General features: G+C 37.6%; 1 protein-coding gene across 4 annotated transcripts in view; it reads left to right on the top strand.

The window, feature by feature from the left end:
* Window positions 1–13,551, top strand: part of FAR1 (fatty acyl-CoA reductase 1) — a 71,311-nt gene that overhangs the window by 31,863 nt on the left and 25,897 nt on the right. For all 4 annotated transcript variants that reach the window (XM_047776239.1, XM_047776240.1, XM_047776238.1 and 1 more), the window contains 2 exons: window positions 4,452–4,627; window positions 12,166–12,345. In XM_047776239.1, the coding sequence (XP_047632195.1) occupies window positions 4,452–4,627; window positions 12,166–12,345 (356 nt within the window). The remainder of the gene's footprint in view (window positions 1–4,451; window positions 4,628–12,165; window positions 12,346–13,551) is intronic.

Below are 13,551 nucleotides of genomic sequence, written 5' to 3'. Positions count from 1 at the left end.
TTTTCCCCCCATATTTCTTCTTCTTCTTTTTTTTTCTTTTTCTTTTTGTTTTTTTGTCTTTCTAGGGCCGCACGCACGGCATATGGAAGTTCCCAGGCTAGGGGTCTAATCGGAGCTGTAGCTGCCAGCCTACACCACAGCCACACCAATGGAGGATCTGAGCCGTGTCTGTGACCTACACCACAGCTCATGGCCGGATCCTTAACCCACTGAGCAAGGCCAGGGATCAAACCCGCAACCTCATGGTTCCTAGTCTGATTTGTTAACCACTGCACCCTGAAGAGAACTCCTCCCCCTGTACTTCTTAGCAGTTCAAATACTATACATTAGTCTCATGTTACCTTTTATTCTCTTTCTCATATTTTGCTGAATCTTTTTGGAATTTTTTGCTTCCCTTAAAACTTATGAGAAGGGAGTCATTAAGGGGGCTATAAGATCACAAGGCTTATTTTAAGTAAAAATGCCTGCATGTGTATTTTGTCTCTACCCTTTATTTACTCATCTTGGCATTTTATCATGAATGACTTATAATTGGTATGCCGTAATTCCCTTCTTAAACCTCTCCCTCGTGAGAGATTATTATTCTTGTTTTTTATTTTTCAGAAAACACTTATTGTGCCTACTCAGTACTGGGCATTTGACTTGATATAAGGGGTTGAATTCAGAGATAAATAAGAGTCCCTGTCTTAATTGGGCCTATAGGCTATTGAGTTCTTAAGAGGGAGGAGGGAAGGAAGAGAGAGTGTAGAAGTATTAAGAGAGATTGGATAGGAGCAATTATTGAAATTGATATTGGATTGAGGGCCTAAATAAAATGTAAGCAATTTGGGCATCTTCTCTGGGGTCTCCAGGATAATGCTTCTAAAATTTTTCCTTGGGGTTCCTGTTGTAGCTCAGTGGGTTAAGAACCCGGCATAGTATCTTTGAGGATGCGGGTTCCATCCCTGGCCTTGCTTAGTGGGTTAAGGATCTGGTGTAGCTTGCAGATGCGGCTTGGATCCCGTGTTGCTGTGGCTTGTGGTGTAGGCTGGCAGCTGCAGCTCTGGTTAAGTTCCCTAACCTGGGAACTTCCATATGCCACAGGCGTGGCCATAAAAAGAAAAAAAAACAAATTAAAAAGTTCCTCCACAGTAAGTCTGATTTGTAAAGAAAATTATTGTCTTATATTTAAAGCCTGAAATTTCATTGAACTTTTGTGGTATAGTCAAAACATATGGCCATTGTTTTCAGTATAAAAATCATTCGTCTCCAAGTTTTTGTCTAAATAAATATTTGACTAAAATACTCCATACTGTTATATCATTTTATCTTATACCTTTAATTCCCCCTTGGACACATTGTTCCACTTAATCCTAGGGCAGTTCATTCCCACTTATGAATAGCATTGCTGGTGAATCAATAAAATGAGTTCTTTTTATATCAAATAGCAGTGAATATGTACACTTGAAGTTAGTAGGAGATTTAATAGGTAGAGCTTAATATGATTTTGAAAGAGGAATGAAAGAGTATAGGAAAGGAACATGTGCTATAGTGGGACATTGTCTTCTAGCAGAATTTCTTAACTTCAGCACTATTTACATTTTGAGTTGGGTAATTCTTTGTTACGGGGAGCTGTGCTGTGCATTATAGGGTGACCAGCATTCCTGACTTCCACCCACTAGATGCCAGCAGCTCCTTCTCCTCACCATCCCAGTTGTGACAAAGCAAAAATGTCTTTAGACATCACTGCATGTTTTCTGGGAACTAAAATTGCCCCAAGTTGAGAACCACTGATTTACAGCAGTGTCTCAGCAAAGAAACTTCCATTGCTGGTGAGGACTGAATTAACATAGTTGACCATGAAATAAGTTCTGGAAAGGGAATAAAGGGTGTTAAAGAAGGCATTAGTGGACTTAGTAAGGTAGGGACTAATATGGGTACTAGTGGGTTGAATGCACTGGAAAAGATATTATTAAACAAAGAGATGATGGCTAGAGAAGAGAAGAGATGGAACTTATGAAGCAGCATAATCATGCTTTAGTGGTAGTGTTAGGGACACCTGATATGAAGGGGAATTAAAAGTCATTGGCATTCTGGGAGAATGAAAAAGTGTGAATTCAGTATGTTAAACATACTTTTCTGGTCATTCCTCAGGCTTCTTTTTATCTTATTATTCTTCAGAGTTCTGTCCTAGGCCTTGATCTCTTCTTAATAGGGCCAGTTAGGTGATGACTTAGCGCCCACTGTTTTATATGAGACGAAAGGTTATATTTTCTTTTATTTTATTTTTTGCCTTTATTTTATTTATTTATTTTTTTAAGGGCCGCACCTGCAGCATATGGAGATTCCCAGGCTAAGGGATTGAATTGGAACAGCAGCTGCCGGCCTATACCACAAACACAGTAACACCAGATTCAAGCCACGTCTGCGACATACACCACAGCTCATGGCAACACTGGATCCTTAACCCACTGAGCAAGACCAGGGATCAAACCCTCATCCTGGTGATCCTAGTTGAGTTCGTTAACCACTGAGCTACGAAGGGACCTCCAAAAGGTTGTATTTTAAGTTAGGTTTGGAAAAAGCTTCATATAGTCTGGACCTTGGATGCTTGTCACTGAGCTCCTTGGGTGATACTCTGCTCCTAGGGCTACCTGTATGTGGTTAGTAAAATCTGTATCAGTAGTCTAGCTTTCTCTTTCCTCAACTCAGGACCCACAGAGCCAGTTACCTCTACTAGACCAGTCTTCTGAGGTGTCATATAGTCACTATACCCTCAACATTCACAAAATCGAACTATCTCCATGGCTGTACTGCTTTCTCTTCTAGTGCTTTCCACCTAATGAATTTATTCACTTAACAGGTGTTTATCATGTCTGTATCTTGCCAGGCACTCTGTTATCTAGGGCCTGTGTGCTGAGCAAAATGAACATGGTCCCTGTTCACGTCCCTTATCCCTCATCCATTCATTGACCAAGTCTTACTGAATTAATTTTAATTTTCCAAACATTAAGGCATTCTTGTGGTTATACGTGCTACTTTCTCTGTTTGGAACACTTTTCTTCTACTTTATAGTTTCAGATTATTCCTTAGCTAGGCTAATTGTTTCTCCTGTACAGTTCCTATTTTTTTACTTTTAACATTGTATTTTAATTTTTTACTTGTGTAATTTTTCCTATCACACTAAATAGCATGAGGCGTAGGCCATTTTCCTGTTTTTTCAATGTCTAGAAGGTGCTTGGTTCATCTGAAATGTTTAGTAAATATTTTATTAATATAAGACCACAGTGATATTGAAGTCATTAGCTAACAGTGGTGGAGGGAGAGACTATTATTTACTGAAAGCCATCTAGGAAGGTGGAAATGTGTACCATATATGTTAGGTATAGACTTTTTTCCCAGATTAAGAATCTCTGCTTAAAATGTAAGTATGGACCGTCAATGGAGTGGAGACTCAGGGAGTAACAGAGCAGTTATCTGGAAGTTGCATCAATGTTCCTCTATAAAATCTGGGATAAAAATTTAAATTTGACTTCATAAATTAATGTACCTTTACACTATAACCATCTTGGGATCTGATTCTCTACTTAAGTATACTCCTTCGAGTATACTTAAGGAGTATTGAATTTTCAAGTTAGAATCATACATATATATAGATTTCTCAAATTTATACAGATCCTAATTTGCATATTTGCTTACTAACTTTTTTTTCCTTTAACATACTTTGCTTTTTCCTTTAAAATTCTTTTTCTAAGTTTTTAGGATGAATATGATTACTGGTGTTTTGCTCTTACCTATTAAAAGGGACTAAAACCGAATTAAAATGAAGTGATAAATTAAGGTTTGGATCTTAGAAATCTGATTGATCATTGTTCTGATGTCTGTACTGCTAATATCTATTCTAAGGGATAATATCTCATCAGCAAAGGCATGGATGGTTTGAGTTTTGTTTTTGTTTTTTTGTCTTTTTAGGGCTGCAGCTGCAGCATATGGAAGTTCCCAGGCTAGGGGTCAAATAAGAGCTGTAGCTGCTCATCTGTGCCATAGCCACAGCAACGTGGGATCCAAGCCACATCTGCTACCTATACCACAGCTCCAACGACGCCGGATCATTAACCCAGTGAGGCCAGGGATTGAACCCGCGTCATCATGGACTAGCCGGATTTGTTATCGCTGAGCCACAACAGGAACTCCTGGATGGTTCAAATTTAACTCTGCAAACTGCCAGCTTTGTATTCTTGGCATGTTATTTAACTTCTCTGTGTCTCAGATTCCTCATCTGTAAAATGGGAATAATAATGTGGGCCCCCTTAGAGTGTTTTTCATACAGGATGATAGCAGTTAAGAAAGCAACCTTAGGATTTGCACAGTTGAAATTTAAAAGATACTGATCCTTGGGGGAGGAAAAATGGTGATGATAGGTTGTAGTAAGTTGAAAAATACTGTTCTAAAATGTTTTTCTCCTTTGATAGCTTTTTGACAGATTGAGAGATGAAAATCCAGATTTTAGGGAGAAAATTATAGCAATCAACAGTGAACTTACCCAACCTAAACTGGCTCTTAGTGAGGAAGATAAAAAGATCATCATAGATTCTACCAATATTATATTCCACTGTGCAGCTACAGTAAGGTTTAATGAAAATTTAAGGTAAGTAAAGGTATTTATATGATATTTGGACTTCAGCATAGTTAAAAGATCTAATTTGAATTTTACTTTTTAGTCAGGTTGTTTCGAAAATGTTTGCTCTCTGTTAATTATAACTTTTAGAGTCCTACAGAATATTAAAAGAATTTCCTTCCTCTTGTTAGTTAAAAACATCAGATAGGTAGGGTATGTTTATTAGAAGAAGTTGCCATGAATTAAATTCATGAGACAGAGAGGAGGCAAGAAATGGGAAGTGTGAAGTAGAAGAAAGAAAAGTTTACCTTGGGTAGGAATATTAGTCCTAACAACTAATAGTGTTATTCTTCGCTCTATTCTTTCAGAAACATACGTAATTTTTCTACTCCACACATGTCCATCTGAAAATTTTAAAAGTTAGGCTCAGATTTTCCAAGTAAGATAAAATGACTTGTACATTGAAGTCATACATTGTTTTTGCTTTTTGTTTTGACCATGCCTGTGGCATGCAGAAGTTCCAGGACCAGGGATTGAACCCATACCACAGCAGCAGCCTGAGCCATAGCAGTGACAAACGCCAGATCTTTAACCCACTGAGCCACCAGGGGACTCTTATCTTGTTTTTGTTTTAGAACTTTGGTATCAGTGTTAAGGGCAGGATACCACTGAATGTAAGTTTAACTTAAAAATAACTTGGACTTCCTTTAACATGCCTATTTCTTTTTTTTTTTTTTCCTTTTAGGGCCACACCTGTGGCATGTGGAAGTTCTGGCTAGGGGTCAGATCAGAGCTACAACTGCCAGCCTACACCACAGCCACAGCCACAGCCACAGCAGCGTGGGATCCGAGCCTCACCTGCGACCTACACCATAGCTTATGGCAACGCCGAATCCTTAACCACTGAGCTAGACCAGGGATTGAACCCACATTCTGGTGGATCCTTGTTGGGTTCGTTAACTGCTGAGCCACGAAGGGAACTCCTAAGATGCCTATTTCAAGAAAAAGAGAACGTTTTACATGGTCGCTATATTTAAAAATTCTAACAACTATGATTTGAAGTAATGGTGCTTAATGCATTTCTTTTGATGTTGTATCCAACAATACAGTTTTATACTGTTAATCTAATTGTATGATCTTTTATCAAATAAAATGGTGCAGACTTCTTTAGGCTTCACAATTGCTTGTAAACTTTCTTAAAATGTTTTTAGAAAGTTCAATTTTGATTATAAAGGGTTTTGAGATTATCTCTCATATTGTCTATGTATAGGTGTATAAACCTTAATCAACTTTGTGTAATATGATGGTCCAGTGCCAAAGCATTACAATGAGTTTTTCCTGTGTTATAGGTGAGGGCACTGTAGCAGTCCCTTACATTTCTGTAATAATGCTTTATAGCTTCAAGGTGTTTTCTCATTAATTCCATGCTTACATTACCCACTCTAATATAATGGGCAGAGTCCTTTCATACTTTGAGGAGGCTGAGGCATCACTGTGTAATGGAAAGGGCATGAGCTTTGGAGCTACGTACCTTAGTTCTAATCTTGAGTTTCTCCTTTATTACCTCATATGAGTATTTACTTTTTAGTTCTTTCTATGCAGCAATATGTATTCATGGTTCATAAGTGACAAAGGAATCTTATTAAAATTATAGTATGATCTCATTTTCATAAAATATGTATACATATATGTGTATTTATATGCCTATATTTTTATAATGGCCAGTTATTATTTTTGGATAATGTGATTACAAGTGGGTTTTTAATTGAAATAATCAATCAAGATATTTTCTCCTGTAGTTCATTATTTTTTTCATAACCAAAAGAGAGAGTGTACATAGCTTTATGAAACTGTTTTCAAGAAAAAAAGCTATGTAGATACTGGCTTATTGGTTTCAAGGGAAAATTAGATGCTTTTAAAGGGGAAATTAATTTGTAAACAGGTAACATTAGAGTGAAACTCATCCAAGTAACCTTTAGGAGAAAGACCAAAGTGCAGTACTTTTGGGGACTGTTTCCTCCTCTTTCTGTTCCCCTTGGGGTAAGCAAGTTTACCATTAACAGAAGCCTTTTTTTTTTTTATTATTCTTTCCTCTTTCACTAAAGGTGTAAAAATGGAAACACTAAAGGTATAAAAATGGAAAGAGGTAGACAGGTGAACAAGAAAATGTATTGTTCTTCTTTTCCTTGTCAAGGCATGTATGATTACTGACCTAACCCTACATTACATTGAAATTACTGTTTCCTGTGAAGCAATTTTAATGGATTTTGATGTCTAACTGATGATATAGCAACATTAGATTTGGGCCAGACATTTTAAAATACTGTAGATGGGCATATAAGGACTACTTGCGAAACAGTTTTTCGTTATGACCACTTTTTAAGTTAGCCACAAATAAAAAAAAATATTTCAAAGCCATTACTACCAGGGCAAAAAAAATCCAGATTTTACTTCCAACATTATACCCAATATTTTGGGAGAAATCAAGATAAATTGCACGCAGACCCTATTTGTAAAGTCCATAATAGTCTAATAGAGAAGATAGAATATGCTTAAATAACTACAATAGGATAGAAAATGTGGAGTTACTGAAGAGCATACATTAAAGTGCTATGAGAGGTGACAGAGCTCATTTATTTTAATATTTGATGGTTATAAATCTTGAAGTGAATGAAAGGAATTTTGAGAGTAGGAATTGTAAAGAAATACTGACAAAGGATGAGTTGATATTGAGGACAATAAAGGTTAAACAGTTGACCATAGGGTCTGGTATACCTTAAGTAGTAAGGAAAGTGAAGATAGAACAAAGAAAGGCAGTGGAGTTGAAAGTTAAGAAGTTTCAGGAGACTGGAGACCATCATGAGGACAGAAAACAGGCTTAAGGGCAGAAATGGGAGGACAGCTTGTGTGATCTGAGGAAAATTCATAGTCTGAGATTTCAGAGATGGAGGAGTTTATGTGAGAAGGCACAGGGTATGGATATGAGAGGTGTTCAGAAAGGAGGAGAAGTAAAGATTGGTGACTAGAAAAGATTAAGAAACTGTTGACTCTAAGGCATTGATTCTCAAACTTTACAATGTATTAAGAATCTTAAGAATTATTGGGAGATGTGTTAAAAATACAGAATCTTGGACTCTCCTTGCCAAGTCAGACCCCCTAGTTTTCAGATAATAACCAGAATTTCGGATAATAATCAGAAATTCTCATTTTTGCTTTTTTTAGTCACACCTGTGGCATATAGAAGTTCCCAGGCTAGGTGTTGAATGGGAGCTGCAGCTGCTGGCCTGTACCACAGCCACAGCAACGTGGGATCCGAACTGCATCTGTGACCTACACTGCAGCTCACAGCAACACTGGATCTTTAACCCACTGAGTGGGGCTAGGGATCGAGCCTGCATCCTCATCGATACTAGTCAGGTTCATTACCGCTGAGCCACAATGGGAACTCCCAGAAATTCTCATTTTTAGCAAGTGCCTTGGGTGTGATATAAATTACAAATGTCTGGGTCCCCTACCCTGATTGATTAATTGGCCCCTAGGCATTGTGCCTTTATCTTCATTAGGTTAAAAAAAATCAGCAGCAGTAGTGATGCGATCTCATTCAGGTCGTATTTTCTCAGAGGTGGGGATGGGAGTGATGAGGAAGAGTGGCCTGGGGAACTTATGTACAATGTGGTTTCCTAGGACTTAAATCAGACATTTAAAAGTGTCTTAAGGATGAGGTCCAGCAATCTGCATTTTTAATAAACTCACAGGTGTCTATTATGCCAAGCGTGAGAGCCCTGGTTTATCAAGTTAGAGGTTGTTATCAAGTTAGAATTTTTTTTTCTTTTGATGGCCACGTCTTCAGTATATGGAAGTTCTTGGGCTAGGGGTTGAACTAGAGCAGTAGCTGCCAGCATACGCCACAGCAACACGGGATCCAAGCCGCATGTGTGACCTACACTACAGCTTTCAGCAACACCAGATCTTTAACCAGCTGAGTAAGGCCAGGGATCAAACCTGCATCCTCACGGACACTATGTCAGGCTCCTAACCTGCTGAGCCACAATAGGAACTCCTCAACGTAGATTTTGAACAACTTAAGATGTCCATAGAAGACAGGTGAATAAGAAAATTTATAGTCAGGGAGTTCCCGTCGTGGCGCAGTGGTTAACGAATCCGACTAGGAACCATGAGGTTGCGGGTTCGGTCCCTGCCCTTGCTCAGCGGGTTAACGATCCGGCGTTGCCATGAGCTGTGGTGTAGGTTGCAGACGCAGCTCGGATCCCGCGTTGCTGTGGCTCTGGCGTAGGCCGGTGGCTACAGCTCCGATTCGACCCCTAGCCTGGGAACCTCCATATGCTGCGGGAGCGGCCCAAGAAATAGCAACAACAACAATAACAACAACAACAACAACAAAAGAAAATTTATAGTCAGTTTAAGTTGATTTTTTCCTTTATTGAAGTAGTTTCTATGTCTACACTAGTGATGGACCATAATTATAAAGATCTGTTCATTTTGCCTGTTCCCCTACCCCCAAAAGCCAGTGTTAAATAAGGTGCATTTATGAATCCGTATAACCAAAACATAGTGAGAACTTTATTTTTGTTTGGTGCTACTAAATACTTTCAGATCTAACGTGTCAGGGTCTCAGCCTAAAGTTCAAGGATTAGAAATTTGATGTTGGTAAAACAGATTGAGGATAGAGATACTGGCAGAGATACTGAGAGTTATTTATGAGGGCACAAAATTGCCTTCAGGTTTGGGCATTCAGTCACCAGATGGGCGGGAAGGGGTGGATAGGCAAGGCAGAGGAGTGCTTCCTCTCTCAAGTTATTCCTTATGTTCAGTGACCCAGAAATTCTGTCACCATCCTCAGGAACCTGTAACAGAATATCCTTTGTGTCCTGCTCCCAAAACATTACTCTTCCTGCCACCATTGTTTTGCAAATGAAAAAGAAAACAGCACATTGCCTTACGTTCCAGCGGACAGTATCCTCTCTGTGTGAAATGTCTTTTTTTTGCTGGATATTTATTTTAACAGATTTCCCCTTCCCAGTTGAGATAAGGTAGAAAAAAGATGTACCAAGGAGTTTAAGACCCCCAACCGAGTTAGTTCATTAAAAAAATTTTTCCTTCTAGTATGTTTTCCTAGGTTCTCAGATAATATTAAATTAAAAGAAAAATAAGGCCCAGGAGTTTTTCGTCTCATGAATTATTTGTTGTTCCTGGTGACCCAGAACTTATTGTCCTGTCCTCAGAAACCTGTAATAGGATCTTCTCTGTATACCTTTCCAAAAACAGTACCCTCCCCATTCCCAATGTTTTGCAAATGTGGTAGGCATCAAAGCACTGCTTTAAGGTTGAGTGGACCAGATTCTATCTGACATATCTTGGGCTTTTAAAAGAATAGCAGATATTTTTTCTTCTTAAATACTGAAAATGTAAGAATTTTAGAAAGTACTCAAAGCTATATTTTTTTTAAAAATTTCCTCATGGTCTCTGAAAATATATTGTTTTACATAAAATATAAATGGAGAATTTGTAACTTTACTTACTGAAATAATTTCCATTCTCCTGAATTTTTTTTATAGTTATAATTTTCATAATGTAATGATATTTCATCATGTTGTTATACCATAACTTATATAATGTTCACTTACATAAATTAGTATAGTGTATTTAGGGAATTTTAATTTCTATTTGAAAAATTAGGATTAGAACATGTTTTTGGAGTTGCCATTGTGGTGCAGTGGAAATGACTTCAGCTAGTATCCACGAGGAAGTGGGTTCAACCCCTGGTCTCGCTCAGTGGGTTAAGGATTTGGAGTTGTGTGAGCTGTGGTGTAGGCCACAGCTGTAGCTCAGATCGACATGGCTCAGATCCCACATTACTGCGGCTGTGGCATAGGCCTGCAGCTGTAGCTCAGATTCGACCCCTAGCTGGGGAACTTCCATATGCCACAAGTGTGGCCCTAAAAAGCAAAAAAACAAACAAAAGAACGCATTTTCTCCTCTTAGTTATTTTCAGTAGGTTAACTGGATTAATAACTATATCATTTCTTTAATTCCTGGTAGTTTGTCCTAGTCTCTTTTGGAGCAGTTATATCAGTTTATAGTGTCAACAACAGTGTGTTACTTTGCCAGCTTTACCATAGTATTACTGGTATTATTTCAACTTTTTTTTCTCAAGTTATAAACAAAAAGTGAGGTAGAGTACTGAAACTCCCCACCCCTTAAGTAATATTTATTGAATGCCTATTTTGGGACTGTGTTAGAAATCATTCTAGGAGTCCCCGTCGTGGCGCGGTGGTTAACAAATCCGACTAGGAACCATGAGGTTGTGGGTTTGGTCCCTGGCCTTGCTTAGTGGGTTAACGATCCGGCGTTGCCGTGAGCTGTGGTGTAGGTCGCAGACGCGGCTCGGGTCTGGCATTGCTGTGGCTCTGGCGTAGGCTGGCAGCTACAGCTCCGATTCGACCCCTAGCCTGGGAACCTCCATGTGCCGCAAGAGCGGCCCAAGCAAATGGCAAAAAGACAAAAAAAAAAAAAAGAAATCATTCTAAATCTTGCAAGCTATTTATTTGACTTAATTTTATACAAATCTTAGTAGGTAGTCTGCACTATTTGTTCTCATTTACAGATGAGGAAACTGAGGCCTGAGTGCTTGAGTTATTTTGCAAAGTCACCTAATCTTAGCCAGTATGTTGCCCAAGCCAGGGTTTGAACCCAGATCTTTTTCCAGAGTCTTATTTTTAAATCCTACTTCAGTTTATAATGTATGTATTCAAAAATATTATTCATACAGATTTTCTATGTTTTTATAATTGTCGTAATTTTTTTAACGGCTGTATTCTTTCATATGATAAAGTATCCACTTTATTAAACCATTTCATTCACAGTGAATATTTGGGCTCTCTAGGTTTTGCTATTCCTAGGTGATGCTTCATGGATCATAATTCTGCATATATACTTTTGCATTTGTGAAATTATTTACTCAAAATAAATTTCAAGAAGAGAATATATAGATTATCTTGAGTCTTGCATGTACCTCTTGTAACAAATGCACTAGTTTAATTATAACACCCCTTTGAATTTTGTAAGGTAGTCTTAAAAAGGTATTTGGATTAATTGCTTCAAAAAGAAGTGAACATAATTTCTGCTCGATTATATGTTAATGTAGTTTAATGTTTTTGAGTTCTCTTAGACTGTTTTACCCTTATTGATGATTCTGCCATAGCATTTAAAAATTACTTAAATATTCTCACACCTCCTTATGGTATTGTCATTTTATGAAACAGAAAAATCAAGATGCAAAAGAAGTCTAATGACTTGAAAATGTATGCGTAAATGCTAAGGACTAAAATTTTCTGTGTCTATTTCTGGGTAATTTAAATTTTTAAATGCCTGCTTTTATTTTTTGAATTCTAATATGAAGTTTATTTTATAATCGGAAAAATTTTAAACACAACTGATAGAATGGTTTTGGCCCTTTCTTTCTGTCTCTAAAATGTAAATAAGGGTTTTTTACATTTATGAAAATGATATAACTTCCCAATTTTTTACTGTCACTTTTTATTTTACAGAGATGCTGTGCAGTTAAATGTGATTGCTACACGACAGCTTATTCTGCTTGCACAACAGATGAAGAATCTGGAAGTGTTTATGCATGTATCGACAGCATATGCCTACTGCAATCGAAAGCATATTGATGAAGTAGTCTATCCACCCCCTGTGGATCCCCAAAAGCTGATTAATTCTTTAGAGTATGTTTGTTTGAAATTTTTATACCTTTGCTTTGATCCTAAACTTTGGATCCAAGTTTCTCTGTTTACATTTATCTCTTAGTCTTTTTTAGTTTCTTTTTCTCTCTCTCTCTTTCCACACCTATATATACGTTTATCTTCTTTATTCAGCAAATTATTATGTATTTACTATGTACTTTTTTTGTTATCAATTTGTACCCAAATGACCGCTGGTAAAGCCAATGTGGAGCTTTCACATTTGACAGGATGTCATAGTTTGGAGGAAAGCCTCTGAACAACTCATCCATGGTATTAGAATCTCCATTTTCCAGGGAATCAGTCTTAACCACTAAGAAGTGCCAGATACCATGAAGACAAATGCCTGACTTTTCAATAGCAAGGTCTGATTTATTAAAAGATTGTCCTTTAATTTTGCCCAATGGAGTACAACTGTATCTTGAACAACCCAGGTTTGAACTATGTGAGTTCACTTCTGTGCACATTCTTTTCAATAAATACGTACTCCAGCACTACACAGTGTGTGGTTTGTTGCATCTCTGGATGCAGAACCACAATACAGAGGGCTAACTATACAGTTATATGTGCATTTTTGACTGTACAGAGGGTTGGCGCCCCTAATCCCATGTTTTCCATAGGTTATATCTACAAAGGGGCCTTGAATTATTAGGGAATCTTTAATTGATACTTTTACTATTATTGTTTATCATCTTTCTGAGGACTAGGATCCTAGTGTCAGTTACTGCTAGAGAAATATTTGTGAGTATTTGATGGGTTAGGAGTGAGTGAAATACACATCCAGGATTTTCCTTGCTTCAGCCTTCACTTTCTCATCAAGTGAAACAAACAAATAGGATCAGAGCAGGAACAAAGAGAAGGGTCTTTTCTTCTTTTGTAGACTGTAATTAGAGAAAATTCCAGTATCCATCATATTTTCGCATATTTGTTAATCCTCATAATATTTCTGTGAGCTTTTTCCTCCTTTATTATTTGTTAGGTTTCCTTTCTTCTGAGAGATCCTATACACTTTCAGCTCCTTAGTTACCATCCTCTACTTTCTCAGTCAGATTCTTTTCTTCCCAAGGGTGCTACAGAGTGTTCATGGCTCTTTCTCCAAATTTTCTTCTAAAATAAGCACAGAAGTCCTTCTCTTTAAGGATTTCTCAGAATTTACTATGAGAAAGTAGACAGATTGTAAGAAAATTACTA

This window comes from Phacochoerus africanus, chromosome 4 (genome assembly GCF_016906955.1).
Source record: "Phacochoerus africanus isolate WHEZ1 chromosome 4, ROS_Pafr_v1, whole genome shotgun sequence".
NCBI classification, from domain to species: domain Eukaryota; kingdom Metazoa; phylum Chordata; class Mammalia; order Artiodactyla; family Suidae; genus Phacochoerus; species Phacochoerus africanus.
Note: the sequence above shows the minus strand (reverse complement) of the source record. Positions and strands in the feature narration are given on the sequence as shown.